General features: G+C 35.9%; 2 protein-coding genes across 6 annotated transcripts in view; both read left to right on the top strand.

Moving 5' to 3' along the window:
• Nucleotides 1–2271, top strand: part of CHUK (component of inhibitor of nuclear factor kappa B kinase complex) — a 39072-nt gene extending 36801 nt beyond the window's left edge. For both annotated transcript variants that reach the window (XM_079137322.1, XM_079137321.1), the window contains exons 20-21: nucleotides 233–332; nucleotides 1071–2271. In XM_079137322.1, coding sequence (XP_078993448.1) covers nucleotides 233–301 — 69 coding nt within the window. In that variant the 3' untranslated portion in view covers nucleotides 302–332; nucleotides 1071–2271. The remainder of the gene's footprint in view (nucleotides 1–232; nucleotides 333–1070) is intronic.
• A 2100-nt stretch (nucleotides 2272–4371) lies between these two features.
• The window catches only part of ERLIN1 (ER lipid raft associated 1), a 37069-nt gene continuing 23096 nt past the window's right edge, over nucleotides 4372–18344 (top strand). Inside the window, exons 1-7 of one of the 4 annotated variants that reach the window (XM_079137323.1) lie at nucleotides 4372–4487; nucleotides 4809–4932; nucleotides 6522–6603; nucleotides 10578–10624; nucleotides 11613–11674; nucleotides 13828–13953; nucleotides 14975–15048. In XM_079137323.1, coding sequence (XP_078993449.1) covers nucleotides 4820–4932; nucleotides 6522–6603; nucleotides 10578–10624; nucleotides 11613–11674; nucleotides 13828–13953; nucleotides 14975–15048 — 504 coding nt within the window. In that variant the 5' untranslated portion in view covers nucleotides 4372–4487; nucleotides 4809–4819. The other 3 variants (XM_079137325.1, XM_079137324.1, XM_079137326.1) reach the window with 3 other exon arrangements.

An 18344-nucleotide genomic window follows, 5' to 3' on the forward strand; every position in this document is an offset into this window, starting at 1 on the left:
CTTATGTTTCAGAGGAAAATATAATTGAAGTTATAGTGGACTTATTATTAAAATGAGGCACAGGACTCTGGCCCTGGATGAGAAGGAAAAAGAAACTAAAGACTAGAGGAGTCAGCTGCATTGGGTGCTAGGTTATAGGAAGGGCAGTGATCTTCCTGACCTAGGAGAACAGAAAGTAGAATTCATTTGCCCCTTTGCTGAATTTGAAAAGATTTATTCTTTTATACCACAGGGAGACTTTGGCACAAATGATAGAAGAAAATCAGAACTGTCTTGGCCATTTAAGCACTATTATTCGTGAAGCAAATGAGGAACAGGGCAGTAGTATGATGGTAAGTTTTGTATGCATATGGGTGTGTATTTTAAGTATGCTGGATGCAAGGGGTTTAACTTTCCATGCTAGCCTTATGTGGCATTCTATTCCATATATGTCATATATATAGGGAATAGAAGAACTCAGAGGAAAAAGTATATGAGGAATATCTTCAAACTCAAATCCCCATCTTTTGTTACTCAGAGGTATACTAGGATTATGTCATCAGTAAATATCAATAACAATTTTGGTCAAATTAAGCTTTCTCTGCAGTGTGACCACTGAAATAGAATGGCTGTACATTTTTTGGTTCAGCAATCAATTTTCTCCAGTAAGATGGGACTTGTACTATAATTCTAATATAGTTACTTTCTGCATATAAAATGAATTATGTTAATATAGTTTGATTAATAAAAGTAATTATATTAAGATTTAGTTACTATATTGATTTGTTAAAACTTGGATAAACCACAATAAAATGTTTACTGAATTAACTTTTATTGCATTTAGTCTCAATATCAACTTTTTGCACTTTTTCATTAGTATAATTATTTGCTTCAAATTAAAAGTCTTTGAAATATTCTTTAAGTTAACCAGAAAATAAGGTGAACTAAACTCTCCAATTGTAACTTCTGTATTTTTGCTTTTTCATCCTTTGATTATAAAATGTCCAGACATATAAAAAGCTTCTTGAACATCCATGTACTTACCACTTATAGTCAACTTCTGATTTTAACTTTTTCATGCCTCATTTTAGAATCTTGATTGGAGTTGGCTAACAGAATGACTTGCCACTTGTTCACTGTCCTCAAAGCTATGGAAGTTGTTGCTGTACATGTCGGAAATTGGTTTTTCCTCCATGAAACCATTCTTCACACACCAATCAGTGGAAGCAATGACTGTGATAGGAAACTACCAAGATTTTACAAGCACACTATACTGATTTTTGAATAAAGTTAACTTCCAAACAGGATTTTATTTTTAAAAAAGTCACTGGACATATTTAATATGTTTTAATACGACAGTAACTTTGGAGCATCATTGGGGCTTCTTCAAACCTGGTAAAACATTACTTATTTAACTGACAATACCTTCTAAAGTTTTAATTTTTAGGTATAAGACCATAGAAAAGAAAACCTCACCTAACATGCATTTTAAGTAAAAGTGTCTACCTATGTTTCTGTGAAAGAAACTGCTCACAAGTAAAATTGTACTTCTTGAAGAATAAGCCCTACCTCCTTGTGTTGCTCTCATTAAGTGCTCTTCTGGGCATAAGGAGTTGGCTCAGTCCCATCTTTAATTTTACTACACATTTGTGTCCCCTTTTTACAGAAGGGATTGTGCATCTGTGCCTTTCATACCAGTTGAATCATAGAACATGTTGTGTGCTATGTGTATATGTATTTAAGATGTACATTTAATAATATCAAAGAGATACCTGTTAATTTATAATGTATTTGAAAACTTATGTTTTTTCATTTGTAAAAATGGGTTGTTTAAACAATCAAGTCTTGTCATACAAGTTTATAAAGGTCTACATTCCCCTATCTGTAATTGTAATTTCAAAATCCAAAAAGCTCTGAAAATGAGGTTTTTGTAAATCTGGTGGCAAAATTTGCTTACAAATGTAATCTGAACTGATATTGAATCTATTTATCCCATTAAGTGTGAATATTCATGTATTTTGCTGCAGAAATATTAACGTTTGATTATGGGGTGGGGGCAATTGTGCCACAGACTCTGAGGGTTCATGTAGTATGTTCTATGCACTGAATTCCTTTCGAAAATCTGATAATTTCATAATTCTGAAACATCTGGCCCCAAGGGTTTCAGATAAAGGATTGTGAATCTCTGTCTTCTGTTAAATAATTTAGAAGGTGTTATTTGTTTAAAAAAAAATGTGAAATGCTTTTGTATTCTAGTTTTTCACTTTGTGTATTAAATGATTTTTAAATCCCTTTTCGAATTTCTACTTATTACAAGAACCAGGTTATAACAGTTGAATTTGGCATTTGGGAAAATATGTTCATGAAGTAAAATTGGAGCACAGAATTATATGATAGGCTATCCCTATACTTTCTTTAGGAATTTAATATTAGTATGATAAAGTATTGGGCAACTTCTTTAATATAGTGTTTTCCCCTTGAGATATCCTGTCACCACCATTTGTGGCTAAAAATCATTCAGATCTTGCCTTATAAACTGATACCATAGTTCCACTGTCCCATTTTTGTTAGTGGTATCATTTTTCCAGTCACTCCATGTTGGAGTTGTCTTCTTTTTTAATCATCAGGTATCAGTGTTTCTCTAAAGATGGTAATTCCATCCCTATCAGCTATTATAACAGGCAGTCTCTATTGTTTCCCTAGTTCTAGAAGGTTTTAATAATAAACATTATTGGGCACCTGTTGCTCAGAAGATATTAAGCTAGATGTTAAAATCAGAAACAACACAGGCAGTTCAACAAAAATGCTTACGTGGGAGTCTGAACATTGATGGCTGTTATTCAAGGATTTTTTCCAGCATTCATTTTCTAACTATCATTGTAATAATTGAGTAAAGACTTGCTAATGGTGGGGTCCATTTTGCTGGTGTATGGCTAGGATCTTATCTGGACAGCTTATTCTACCTGGTTTGGACAGGTGCTATTGGAACAGACTAGTAAAGTGAATCACTTCTAATATATGTGTGGACTACTCTTTTTTGCTGGGTAACAACCTTTCAAAGTTGAATGAAAGTTGTGAACTCCAATCTAAGCAATATTATGACAAGAGAAATGTACACAGAAAACACTGGGGCCGGAGCAAATTGTTTTTCATTCATTTAGCTTTTTTGCAAGTTAAGGTAGCTAAGCTCTGCAAATATTATTTATCTAGAAGCAGATGAGATCCCAGACATTTCTAAGTAATAAAATCAAATGAATGGCACAGGTAAGTGCATTTATTGAAGGGAGTAGCTACAGTGATCTGATTCTATTTACCTTTTCTCATTTCCACTGCTACTACTATTATAACCTTGGACCTGTAGTTTCCCAATCTCATAGGGTCCCAGCCTCCAGGCTGTTTCCACTTTCAGCCATTTTGCAGATTCTTTGACCCTAGAATACTGCTTCCCTCTATTTTCCTGCTCAAGAGATGAGATGAGTTTCCAAATCTAGTCCATCTTGTGCAGATGTGGCTGCACTGGCTACTGTCTTCTCAGGGCTTACACAAACTTATTCAAAGATGATGTCCTTATTTCCCTAGTGTTTATCGATCTCACTAAAACTCTTACCCTTTCCTTTCCCCCTTTTATTTTTGGTAATGTATGCACATAGTGCAGAACTTTTTTGAACAGAAGAATATGCAGGCAGAAAAGTGTTTCTGTTAGTTAGCCAGCCAGTTTCCCTATCAGCAGGACAATGCGTCCCAGACTTTTTAAATCTGGTCCTCCACTAGACTACCAAATCACTCCTTCGTATCATACAAGACGTTAAAGAAACTCAGTTGCTTTCTATTCTTTTGGTCTCCCTGAAGGACAGGTTCCTAAGCACCCTGAATGCTTATTAGCCCAGTCCATTCCTGTTTTCTGAATGGCCTTCATAAAGCCTTCCAGAATCAGCATTCTGGCACAAAAGGTACTCAAAAAAACTTGGCGAGTGAATGATACAGTTAGATCGAATAGCTTCCTCTTCTGAACTTCCACAGCACTTCCCTTGCAACAAGCAGGTTATTCCTGAAATGCAGGTCCTGAGCCAGAAACACGTGCTTGCACACAGTAGGAGTCGGTATAAACCACAAAAAGACATGAAAAAGAACAGCTCCCGCACTCAAAGTGAGGGAGTGGGTTCTCTGCAAAAGAACAAACGAACCGACAAGTCCCTTATTTGGGTGGCCCTTTCCTTTCCTCTGCCTCCCTGTTACTCCAGACTACCAATTTATCTTCTCTTCTGGAGCAGCTGGTAAGTAGAACACACAAAGTACCCAACAGGCATTCACAGAAGTTGCGCAGCCGAGCGGTTGGAATAATTTTGTCCCGCCTGCTCCCCGTCTAGCTAGTCAAGGAGGGGCGCTGCGTCTGTGCGTCCCTGCGCAGCCGCAGTGCCCGGCGAGTGGGCGGGGCCGGCTGTTGGCGGCGGTTGGCGCGGCCCGGGAGGCGGCTGCACGTGCGGGCGGGGGCGATGCGTCACTGATCGGTGAGGAGCGGTGGAGGGGTCGGCCTACTTCCGAAGGCTGCGGCTGGGACCCTCCGCATTTAGTGCTTTCCTCCGGGGGAGTGGTCGTCGAGAGAAGGGGTGTCACGCTCACCGCGCAGGGGCGGGCCGCGGGCCTCCTAGGCGGAGAGGTTGACCAGCGGAACGCCGGCTCAGCGTGGAGAGAAGAATGAGGGGAACGGGGTCCGGGACTCCCCATCTTAGTCTGAGAGAGGTCGCCAGGTCTTCTGGAGGGAGAGAGTGGGAATTAGAGGGGGCGAGCCCGTCACTCCCAGACTGAGGGTCCTTTCCTTCCTCACACAGGAGGAACAAGGATGAATATGACTCAAGCCCGGGTTCTGGTGGCTGCAGTGGTGGGGCTGGTAGTTGTTCTCCTCTACGCCTCCATCCACAAGATCGAGGAAGGACATCTGGCCGTCTACTACAGGTGAGCAGCATGTGCGGTCCCCCAGGTTCTAGAGCAGACCGGGTACTTACGTCAGAGTGGAATGTGGGAAGTTGTTGCCACGCAGCATCCCGGCAGTACTCCCCAGTCCGGGGAAGTGATTTTTGTATCAACCCTTGGGAAAGCTTGGGGGTGAAGCAGGCTTTTGCGGAGCACCTTCCAGTCGTTGAGCAGTTTAGTGTTGTGTTCGTTTTGTGCAAAGGTTAAGACTCAGGAAAGGAAGCAGCTACTCTAACTGAAGAGATGTATAAATCATTTGTAGTCGGTGCAACTGTACAGGCTTTTAGTTTGCCACTTCGGATGCTCTTTAGGAGATCTGGTCCTATTTATGTTTTTTTTTTTTTTTTTTCTTTAGATTTTTTTCATTAAAAACCTCCCAGTGACTGGTTATGTCTTATAAGATATTCATGACTCTGACAGTTGTTTTATCCCTGGACCTCAAGGAACATAAACACAACATTGATGGACCACTCCTTACCCATTCACATAAAGGAGAGAAATGTATGAATTGAATTACCGTCTGGTTAGGCTGGTTAGTTTTACCTTTAGCATAATAACCACCAGTTCCTTTTGATATAGACTAGTAAGAGAAACCAATTCGTGTAGAAATTGGGACGGTTCAACTTTTTGCTTTTTTCCATCATCCACCCAAAACTCATATTTCTACTTTATATTCATCCTGAATAGTTATTTTTTTTTAAAGTACAATTTTAGTGTTTTAGTGGTGTATCTTAGCAGATGGAATTCTAGTGTAAGAAATGACAGCTTTGTCCAGATTTCCATCCAGTTTGGCATTGTCTTAACAGTAAAGGAGAGAACATTTCAAGGGACAGCTTTCAAAGTATTATTGATGAACCTAAACCATTTACTCTTTTCTTAGTTATTGTGACTTCTTTGCAACCCTAGAACTTTTTTCCTTCCCAAATACCTCTTTTTTTATAATTTCTAGTATGTGCTTTTATAGTTCTCACATTCCAGAATTTCATGAACAAGGCCATGTGTTACCTGTTTATAGTTTGAACCTTCTCTCCCTTTATCTTTCCATGCTAAGATTTTGTTGTTTTTATACAGAAACTTTATGTTCCCAGTATTTTGTCTTGCAGATCGGTAAAAGAATCATATGCCTCAGAAATTTCCTCCTTCCTTGAAAGTTTGTGTTGTCGTCTTCTTTTTTTTTTTAACCTAGTGATCAAATGTTCTAAGTTCTGATTTGCCTCTTGTTATGTACAATTAAAGTACCTCATCTGAGAGCCATTACTTTTTTCACGAATATTTCTCAGAAGATTACAGATCAAAGGGAAATCCTTTGAACCTGAGAGGTGCTGGAAACCCAGAGGTACGGCTGGTGAAGCTTATGAAACAAGTTGTAACGTTGCAATTTTAATTTTCTTTTTCTTTTTTTTTTGGTTAGGTATGGCAGGTATTTTAAACTGGGTTTATTGTCATGAGTAACTCCTATTAGTGAGGCTTTAATAACTTAGCATAAGTAAGAGAGTATTTATTGAAGCATTTTAAGTTTGAAAAGAGAATTTCTCTTTGTAATTTTGTCAAATTGAAATATCTCTTTGCAGGGGAGGAGCCTTACTAACTAGCCCCAGTGGACCAGGCTATCATATCATGTTGCCTTTCATTACTACATTCAGATCTGTACAGGTGAGTGATTCCAAGGGATTCCAGATAGACAAGTGTGACAAGTTACCACATTCGTGGGTGGAGATAGATTTCCTTATTGTTTAAGCAGATGTTGATATTTACTTAAATGCAGGAGTTCAGAGTACAGTTTTCACAGAGCAAGTTATGATTTTGAACTACCTCACTGTTGAAGTGAATTAGAAATACGAGCTAGGCACTTAGAAGGATTGACTTCTACCATCTGTATAATGGTATGTAACAGGTTTTCTGTTGCTGCTCTCAAAATAAAAGCAAGAATTGGGAACACAACTGGAAATACAAACCAGTGATTACTTTTAGAACAGTGTTTGGTTTCCATAGAGGCAGGCTCCTGGGCTACTAGTAACATGGAGAATCTGAATTTTTGTGCATATTTTTTCTCTTAATAGTTTTTGCCTAATATATTAAGAACAATTTTATGTGACAGGATCCCAGAATATTTGAAGTAAGTGTCTGGTTATTGAAAAGAGTATCTTGCCCATGGGAGACCTTTAATAGATATCTTTAGACATAAGATGACAGAACAGGATTAGACTGTGACTACTTTTGCATACTCAATGTGATCATACATTTTTGAATTCAGAAGTTTGTCTACCATCTGCTGCTAATTTATCAGAAAAATTCAGTGTTATTTAATCTTATAATTTTAATTCTAGGCTTCATGCTGAGTGAGAGCTTAATTATGAATAACTAAATCCCCCAGATTTTTTCCAGATCCCTTGGCTTAGGGAAAGAATTGTATTTATTGAAGTGAAATGTGGTGTTCTTTCCCTAGTCACACTTGATGTTCATAATATTTTCCCATATTTGTTCATTTTTGCCTTGGTTAATGCGATCATCGCTCTTTTTTTTTTTTTTTTTGGTATCAGGGATTGAACTCAGGGACCCTCAACCCCTGAGCCACATCCCTGGCCCTATTTTGTATTTTATTTGGAGACATGGTCTCACTGAGTTGCCTAGCACCTCATTTTTGCTGAGCCTGGCTTTGAGCTCGTGATCCTCCTGCCTTAGCCTCTTGAGCCACTGGGATTACAGGTGTGCACCACCATGCCCACCATCTTTCCCTCCATTCCTTTTCTCCTGCCTAAATCTTGCCAGGCATTTTTAGGTTCATCCCAGATTCCTCCTCTTATAATATATAGTTCTTTAAGTCTGTGTTATAAAGTTGAACCTTGGTCTTATGTCTTTTAATAATATTGTCTTGTATAGTTTTCTAAGTTTCCGTGTGTGCTTTCTTTCCAGATAATCACTTAAGTTTCTCGAAGTCAGGAGCTGTAACACATTTATATTTCTGACCTTTCTGTTTGTGGTAGAAGTTGTTAAATTTGAGAACAATTTCTCAGGAATGCAGTATAGTGAAGATGGGGACTTAGCTCTGCTACCAGTTGATTCCATGATTTTGATAAAATCACTTCATTATTATAGACTTCAGTTATTCCTCTGTGAAAGAAAGAATTATAATAACATGACCTCACCAACAGCTTCAACAGTCTATAATGTTATTATACTGGCACTATTAAACAGATAATTAAAGTTCGATTATACATATAAGAAATATACTGTGTGCAGTATTTATATATAAAGAGAGATAAGCCACCTCTCTCATACTTTTAAGAGATTCATATGAAATTAGTAGAAGATTTCAGCTTAAACTATTATACTTTGCATCTACAAAAAAATTAAATGCTGGGCCAGAATGACTAAATAGGAGCATTTGTTATCTGTGAGACAGTAATAGTCCAGGAAAGAATTACACTGATAAAATCCTTTTAAGAAAGTGTTCTTATGAGTATAAGACGTAAAGAAAGTTATTTTTAGGAATTTTTGGAACATATTCAAAGACATAGCCCACTGTCAACAAATGATTTAACAAACTTGACAATTGAAAGAAATACATAATGTGAAATCCTATATATGATACATGAAGAGAAAACAGTGCTTAGAGAAATTATCTGAAAACCTTCAACTTAAAGTACACATAACATAGAGTCACTTTTAAAATAAATATTCTGTCATATTTGAAAATAATTTTTAAAGAATATAAAAGAAGTATAAAAGTACATAAAGATAGGATATTAAATTGAAGATTTAACATTGAACTACTAGTTCTTAGTTTGAAAGTTGGCTAGGGAATATCCTGTAGGTTTAAGTAGGAATGCATATTTTACTTTTTGGGGAACATGGAAATTGAATTAGTATGGTGTTTTGAAAGAAAGAAAATAAATTGAACTCATTTCTTCATAGCTCCCGTCACTTTACCTAGAACTGTCAGAAATGCTTACCATCATCTCACTCTTTCAACCTAAGAGTTATATTTTGTTGTTTTCTCTCCTGGAATTTTATATTCAAGCAAGTATCACATCCTTTCTGCATTATGTCTACTAGATTGACAGCATTCAGTTTTCATGATCTTCACTAAATTAACCTAAATAAATTAATTCTTTAGCTTCCCTGCTGATTTTCTTGCCTCCAGATAAGATGAATAATGAGAAACTGCATCACATATGAGCAAAGGAATTAAATAAAAGACATTTTCCCCCAGAGCTGGTGATTGAATTCAGGACCTAGTGCATGCTAGGCAAGTACTCTTAGCTCTGAGCTATGTCCCCAGTCTTAAAATTTTTTTGAAAGTTTATTTTATGACTGTATATACAGTGGACTAGAAAGAAGGTCCCAGCTAAAATTCAGGGCTCTCTACCTAATATCACCATATTCTTTTCTCAGAAATCACCTCTTATCTAAATTGTGCTTTCTGCTTCAGACCAACCAGTCTGCTTCCTGTCACATGTGTGCACAAGTTTATCTTCAGCATTTTGTATTTATTGAAATTAAGATGTTCCTGTGTTTCATTTGTGCTTATTTCTCCCCCTCTAGATCTGGCCTATAAACATTTCACCTGAGAGAGCTCTTCAAGCTATTATTTTATTCCCTATAACTTAACTCCCAAAAGTTAACTTTATCCTGTTATTTTGTACCTCTTGATGGATTGTTTTGTAATGATTTTGTATCCTATGGAGGATTAGGATATCTTTGGAAATAGGAACTATGCTATGTTGCTGTCACTTGGTAAGGTGCATTATGTTTAGAATATAGTCATTAGGAGCTGACCTGTTTAAGGATTTAAGAGTACAGTTAGGAAGTATTCTGGATTCAAACAAAGGTGTGACGTGGCACAGTAATTAAGTACCAGATTGTTGGTCCCCTAGGAGAAAACACTACTGGTTTGGCACTTATATTAAAAAGGAAACTTAACATGTGAGAGATCACTAGGTCCTAAACTAAAAAGATTGACTATGGCGTTAGAGAACAAAGGTTGCTCTTAAGTTCAAGGGTAGCTTTGAGTCAATAGGGTAGTTGTACACATAAAGTAGTTATCTTTTATCTTGAATGTAAATAATAATATTAGCAGTGGAATCAGAGTTCAGAGCACAGATCCTAACCATAGTTCCTTGTGGGTGAGTCTTTGTAGTTTGCAGTCCCAGGGTAACTTCAGGCAAATAAGGAACTCCAGAGTTTTTTACTTACTAGCAGATTGAACATTGAATCTTTCCTAGTGCATTTTGATTCAAACCTTAGTTTTAAAATGGTGTCTATGTCACGTTGCATTTCTACTAGGATAAAAAAAGAAATGATGGGCTGGAGTTGTAACTCAGTGATAGAGCACTTGCCTAGCATGTGTGAGGCACTGGGTTCGATTCTCAGCACCATGTAAAGGTCCATCAACAACTAAAAAAAATTTTTTTAAGAAAGAAAAAAGAAGTCTAACATGACTCCAAGATGCAAAATTTAAAAAGAAAAGAAAGAAAAATGACTACCCTGATACTTAAATTTTGGGGAACTGAAATTTTGGTAGAGCTCTCCTGTGCTTTCTCTCAGAGCTCTCCAGAGATATGCCTCTGGGACTAGCAGCTCTTTGACAACATATGTTCTAAGTTTTTAAAATTTTTTCTCCCCAGACAACACTACAAACTGACGAAGTTAAAAATGTGCCTTGTGGAACAAGGTAAGCTTTTTCCTTGTTGACCAACCTTCCTTTAAGTTCAGATGGTTTCTGTTCTTAAAACTGTGATTACTTAGGCACTTTTCAATTAGGCATGACAGTAACCCAGAGGGATTTCTGATATGAGCATTATTTGAGAAAAGTCTTATCTCCAAATAGGAACTTTCCATTTAGGAACCAATAGGGTGTTATTTAAAAAAATGGATTTTAAGAGCCATCAAAACTATGTATCAGTGTTACTACATCTGCTTTAGTGATTTTTTTTTTTAAAAGATAGACTTTATTTTTTTAGAAGTTTTAGATTCACAGTAAAATTGAGCAAAATGTACAGTGAGTTTCTTCCTCTTGCCCTGCCCCGTATGTCTCTATTGACTTCTAAACTTAGTTCCCTCATTTGTAAAAATCAGGTAAAAGTTATTATAAGGATTAGAATTAGTATAAACAAAGTACTTATCTCATGAGGCTCTTGACCCAGAGTAGATGCTCAATGAAAAGATAGTTTTAAATTAAATCATCTCACCTTCTTATCTGTAGTATTAAATGCCATCTAATTTAGAGTTTCTGATTCAGTAGGTCTGGAGAGGCCTGAGAATTTGCATGTCTAACAAAAGTCCCTGGGTAGTGCTGATGCTTCTGGTCTGAAGACTTCAATTTGAGAATTGCTGCCCTAAAGATATTTAGGGAAAGAAAGGCAAGCAAGGCCAAAGTTATTTTTAGATATACTCACTACATTGAATTATATTGAAAGAAGAATGTCAAGTTCAAGATATTTTTTAAATTACCTATTTAAATGGTCTACAATAATATTATTACAAGCCTGCAAAGAAGCTTTGACATCTGTAGAGGGACAGAGATACTTTTAAATAGGGACCATACTTTCCATATTTTAAGTTAATGTAGTTGATTATCAAGTTCTGCCTAGGTCTGTCTGTAACTCTTATTTATGGATTCTGTTTACTGGCTCACATTTTTCCCATTTTTTTGGTTTTAGTGGTGGGGTCATGATCTATATTGACCGAATAGAAGTGGTTAATATGTTGGCTCCTTATGCAGGTATGTTAATCATCTATTCTCTGGTTTTTATAGTTGTGACCAGAGTATTTATAACTGAGAGATTTCCTGAGGAATAGGAAGGCACTTTTAAAATTTTACAACCTCATTGATTACTAATGAATATAAAGGATTAATTATTTGAATATTTTCTATTATTTTAAAACGGAGGTAGAAACAGGTCACAGACTGGGTATGGTGACACATACCATCTATAATCCCAGTGGCTCCAAAGGCTGAGGCAGGAGGATCATAAGTACAAGAGCAGCCTCAGCAATTTAGTGAGACTCTGTGAAAATTAGAGATAAAAATAAAAAGGGCTTGGAATGTGGCTTAGTAGTACAGCACCCCTGGATTTCAATCCCCAGTGGGCACCCCCCCCCCCAAAAAAAAAATAAGGTCACAAGTTCTGGACAGAATTGATTTTCTGCAACTATATGATTTACTCTTCTCTGAGCTTAGTGTTTCTAATTGTAAGGTGATCATTGATTATTTCTAGAACAGGGAAGTAGCATTTTATCCAGTGAGTGAGGATAAGAGATAATTTCCTTTTATGATAAAAATCTATAACTGATCATTTCCTGAGTCACACTGATTTGTCATCTTAGAGAAATCTTTTCTAGTTGAGATTTGCTGTAATTTGGAAAGCAACCAGAAAGTTCTTGATGTGGGGAAGGCATTTTCCTGGTAAAGATGAAAACCTAGAGATAGAGTTGGTAATGTTTAATTCAGAAACTTAATTGCAAGTCCTAAAAAGAAAAGATAGAACATTTTGTCTTTAACCTTGATAATAAAATTTGCATGCCTAGTGTAGAAGGTACTTTGTTTGGCAAGAACAGTTTAAAAAGGTGATGTTATGGTCTTTGCCACCAAGGAGTTTTTGTTTTACTTGAGAAGACAATACAGACCAAAAAGAGAGAAATTAGAATGTAAGATTATGACAAATTTCACATCACTGATACAGGCACAAATAGTAAAAAGGTTTCAGAGAGCAAAAAATGTATCATGTCAAATAGATTTGAGTCATTTTTAAAAGATTAAGTATTTTCCTAGTTTTTTTACATCCAGTTGGCACTCTGCATCTGTGGGTCCTACATCCACAGATTAAAAATATTTGGGAAAAAATAATGTGTACACTAAATGTGTACAACCTTTTTCCTCTTAACAATGTAGTATGACAACTATTTATAAAGCATTTATATTGTATTTGGTATTGCAAGTCATCTAGACCTGATTTAAAATATATAGAAAGATATGCATAATTTATATGCCAGTAGTATGCCTTTTTATATAAGATTCTCAAGCATGTATGAATTTTGATATCACCTTGAGGTCCTGAAACTATGCCCCATGGATATAAAGGGATGACTATTCTTCACCTGGTCACAAATCATTAGAATGGATTATGATTGAAAAAAAAAAAAAAAAAGCTCAGTATCTATAATCCTAGCTACTCAGGAGGCTGAGTCACAAGGATCACAAGTTCAAAGCCAATCTAGGCAACTTAGTGAAACCTTGTCTCAAAAAGTAAAAAGGCCTGGGTGTGTAGCTCAGTGCTTGCTGAACATGGATGAGGCCCTGGTACTCCAGTACCACAAAAATAAATAAATAAATAAATAAAAATCCCTAGTGTACACACAAAAAAAAGAAAAAGGGAAGAAATAATGGTTCTCTAGTCACAGATAAATAGGAAACTATTAGATCACCAGTTCATTTGGAAAATGAACAAAACCACATGATTTAGTCAGCAATTATTTATTGATGGCCTGTCAATTGTAGAATCCAGTTGTATCTGGTATCTGATAACTGTCTTATACTTTTCCTGCCTCCAATCTCTGTGCTTCTCAGTTCATCTCACACTGCTGTCAAAGTACAAATCTGTGTCATGCCTTTACTTGAAAACTTTGACACCTCCAAAATAATGTATACTTTCCTTCGTATGGAATTTGGGGTTAGCTTATTTGTGTTATGAATGGAAGAATATCCAGAATATTGAGCCCAGCAAACATCAAGGTGTGTGAGTTGTGTTTTGTTTTCACTATTTTATTGGCACTTTTCCTCATGTATTATATATCCCTCTAACTTTTACCCTGGCTGATTTGAAGATACCTGGGTTATTGTTGGTAGAAACAAACATGGTTGTATCTTTCCCTCAGTGTTTGATATCGTGAGGAACTACACTGCAGATTATGACAAGACCTTAATCTTCAATAAAATCCACCATGAGCTGAACCAGTTTTGCAGTGCCCATACACTTCAAGAAGTTTACATTGAATTGTTTGGTAAGTGATTTTGTTTTAAATATGTAAATAGTCAATTAAAAATCTTGTTTAATTTATTTATTGATCCTGTAATATTAGTAAACCTTATGCTATTTGAGCATTTCTTCTGAATTTATAACAGAGCAATTGTCTTTAAAAACTTTTTTTATCTTAAGTTAAAATTTCATATATAACTTGGTAGAGATTAGTAAAACGTAACTCACATAACTGTGTATTCTGGGTTTGTTTGTTTATGGTACTGGATATTGAACCCAGGGTCACTTAGCCTCTGAGCCACATCTCAACCCTTTTTTTTATTTTGAGACAGAGTCTGACTCAGTTGCTTAGGGCCTCACTAATTTGCTGAGGCTGTCTTTGGGGTGGGAGGGGGTGGGGGACGGTAAGATAGTAGAATGAAACAGACAGTATTACCCTATGTATAAGTATGATTACATGAATGGTGTGAATCTACATTGTGTACAACCATAGAAATGAAAAGTTGTACCCCATTTGTGTATAATGAATCAAAATGCAGCTTGTAAAAATAAAAAAGATTTTAATAAAAAAAAAAATCCTTCTTACTCAGCCTCCTGAGTTGCTGGGATTACAGGCATGTGCCATCATACCCAGATGTATATTCTGTTTTTAGTGTGATAACTTATTAGAAATTTGCTTTGATGCTATTTTAACAAATAATTTGAGGAAATTTAGAAGTGTGTTTGTGGGCTCCGTAAGGCAAAACCCCATGTTTGATATTTGGTACAAGGACAGGACTTAACATATAGTTGTTTATTATCCAACATTAATATAAATGATTTTATTGGATAAATTTAATTTGGGGGTAAACTTAAGATTATTTGCTTGTATCTTTCTTCCTTAATTTACTAACTTTTTTATACTTTTATGCAAAAGGAAAAGTATTTTCTATGAAGAATAATACTGTGGAAAATTTCGGTCTCATACTCTGGTTTTGTTTTCATATGAATACTATGCAAAAAAAATGAGCATCATGAGAATCTTTTGTTCTTGGCCTTAAAAACAGATCAAATAGATGAAAATCTGAAGCAAGCACTACAAAAAGATTTAAATGTCATGGCCCCAGGTCTCACTATACAGGTAAGCCTTTTTTCTAGGGAAATTCTCTGGGAGTTTTGAGAACTTTGAATTGAATCCCTCTTTCAACTGATTATTTATAAAGTAGTTATTTAAGTGAAGTGCTGGGGTAATTTATAGAATACCTTTCATTCTCTTGTAGCTTAACCACGGGTGGCATTCTTTTATGAATTCTTAAATGGAACTAGTAAGCTCTTAGAAGGAAACAAAATTCATATTTCTGCCATGTGTGAGGCATTATTAAATACAGTAATAGTTATTATCACTGTAAGAGTAAACCTTGCCCTCAGTAAGATTATGTGTAAAAGGAGTTCAAGTCTAAAATTTGAACAGTAATTGTAGACAAAGATGTCACAAAGTTTAATAGAGGAATTCATTGGATAATTATTGCTATAAGAGTTAAGAGAACATTCAATAAAGTATGCCTAAGAGGACAATGAGTAAGTTTTTAGGTAGGTTGGGAAATTTTAATTTGATTTATATGGAGAAAAAGAGTGGAAAGGTATTTCAAGTGGGTGGGATAACCTGAAGTAAAGCAAGGTAGCCAGTGAGTTTATTGGTGGTATTAGTGGCAGCACTGGGAGGAAGAGTGGTGAGAACTTATACCCCTGCTTTTCTGGGTCACTGTTTTTAGCTGGTGGATTTAAATCCATTAGTGGGTTGTAATAAAAATCAATTTTATTGGATCATTTTAAATAAAATGGAATAGGATAGGAAAAGAAAATAGAAGATAAGTAAATAGAGATAAATAAAAATAAAGAAGATAATAAAGAAAAAGAAGAAAATAAATGAAGGAAAATAAATGTCACATAGCAAGTTAAATATTCTGTGAAACTTTGGTTTTATGTGCTTAGGAGTGGGTGATTATATTGGGTGTCAGTGCAAAACATGTTTCTCTCTCTGTCTTTGGTCAAAAACATTGAAAGTCACTGCTCTGGATCTGGATTATCTGAGAAGTGGTAATGTGGCTTCTCCATTTTCCTTTCTTAGAGACGCTAGGAAAGTGGTTGATTGTTGTGATGACCATTGCTGCAGTTAAAGATAGTTTTCTTATGCGGGGTGTGGTGGCACACTCCTGTAATTCAAGTGGCTCTGGAGGCTAAGGCAGGAGGATCTCAAGTTCAAAGTCAGCCTCAGCAACTTAGCGAGGCCCTGTCTCTAATAAAATGTTTTTTAAAAGGGCTGGGGATGTGGCTCAATTGTTAAGCACACCTGTGTTCAATCCCTAGTGCCAAAAAACAAAGTTTTGGCAGGGTTTCTCTTGTGGCCTCATTCCACAAATAGCAGATGAATTACCTGCTTTGGCCTGAGGGTGAACCTCCAAAGTTAAGAGGTCATTTGAAATGTCCAAAGGTAACTTTGTGCAATTCTCTTGGTTTCTAGTCAATTGTGACTGGAATACCTTTTTGATTTTAAAAGATAGCTTAAATATGAATGTCAGATATACTTAGGTTTTGACCATATTGTTACTCAGAGATCTATCATTTCTTTCATAGCTGCCTAGAATTTCCTGCTGTATTACTTAGATTTCTCTGTTCCTTTTTTTTGGTATTGAGAATTGAACCCAGGAGTGCTTAACCACTGAGCCTATCCCCAGCCCTTTTTTATGTTTTTTTATATTTTTAGAGACAGGGTCTTGCTGAGTTGCTGGGGCTAACTTTGAACTCATGATCCTTCCGCCTCAGCCTCCTGAGCCACTGGGATTATAGGTGTGCATTACTTTGCCCAACTTGTTCCTTTTTTTTTTTTGGTATTAACAAATAGTAATGAATAATCATGACATATGTTCTTGTATCCTTGTATATACAGATTGTCTTACAAAGTGTACAAATCCATGTTCCTGTCAGCAATAAATGCAAACAAATATTTGTTTTCCTATGACCTCACCAGCATTGGAAGCAATCAAGCATGCTGGTTTTGTCATATGGATAGGTCTGAGGTTACCTCTCGCTGTCTTTAGTTTGCATTTCCTTGGTTATTAATGAGATTGAGCATCTTTTGATATTTTTATACTCTCTTGTCAATGCCCACTTTTCTGTTATATTTATCTTTTTCTTACTGTTTGTAGTAGTTCTGTATATACTGAATATTTTTATGCACACATATTTTTATATATACATGTTGTAGATAAAAGGTATTAGGAAAAAGATGAACAGTAAAATGAAACTTACCAATAATCTTAACTATGCAGAGATGAGTTCTTGCAGATGCTTCTTAATATGATAGATTTACTGTAGTGAATGTTTAATGCAAATTTTAATGTATATTTTAATGTTTATATAGTGAATTTCTATAGTTTCAATTCTTTTACTATTATATCCATGTTGCGATGACTATTCTTGTATGTGTATCTGTTAAAGTACTCCCCTTTTGATAACTTTTTAAAAGTGGAATTGATGAGCAAAAGTGTATGTCTTTTGGGAACTTTTTTGATACATATCGCCAAATTGTTTTTCAGATGTTTTAGCAGTTCCCACTCTCTCATCATCAGTATTGATGGACTATAGTTTCTATTTACTTGTTCTTATGATTAGATCCAAATGATTAGCAGACGGAGGCTCTTTCTCTCTTAATCCTTTTGGGGAAGATTTACATAGTATTTTATATTAATTATAGATTGAATGCCCTAGGATATGTATTGTCCTTTCATTCATGCATTATTTTTGTTTCTGTTCATTTAGCTACATTTTCTAATTGATTCTAATAAGCTATTTTTATGGGTTTTGTTTGTTTGTTTTTCTTTTTTGGGGTAATTGGAATTGAACCCGGGGCCTCATACATGATGGGCAAACACTATACCACTAAGCTACATACATCCTCAACCCTTTTTATTTTTTTATTTTAATACAAGGTCTTGCTAAGCTGCCCCAGCTGACCTCAAACTTGTACCACTGCTGCTTCAGGCGCTTGAGAACTGAATTAATTACAGGCATGTGCTACCATGCCTGCTATAGCTTTTTTAGTGTTTGGTTTTTGGGTTTTGGTGCTGGGGTTTGAACCAAGGGCCACACACATGCTAGGAAAGTGCTCTACCACTAAGCTGCATCCACAGCCCTGAATCTGTATTTTAAATGTACTTTTTCCCAGGTTTGGGATAGGTTTGTTTTTCTTTTTTCTCTCTCTCTTGCTCTGTTTTTCTTTTTCTTTTCTTGTTTTGTTTTTGCCATTCAACTTTATTTTTTTCTTCTGAAATTTTGAAGTTTTAGACTTACATAGTGGGCTAGTGGTTTTCTTTATGGAGTCTTGCTGAACTGGCATGCTTTGTTTGATATCTTTCACCACTTTAAAGGTATCAACAT

This window comes from Sciurus vulgaris (assembly GCF_902686455.1).
Source record: "Sciurus vulgaris genome assembly, chromosome: 4".
NCBI classification, from domain to species: Eukaryota; Metazoa; Chordata; class Mammalia; order Rodentia; family Sciuridae; genus Sciurus; species Sciurus vulgaris.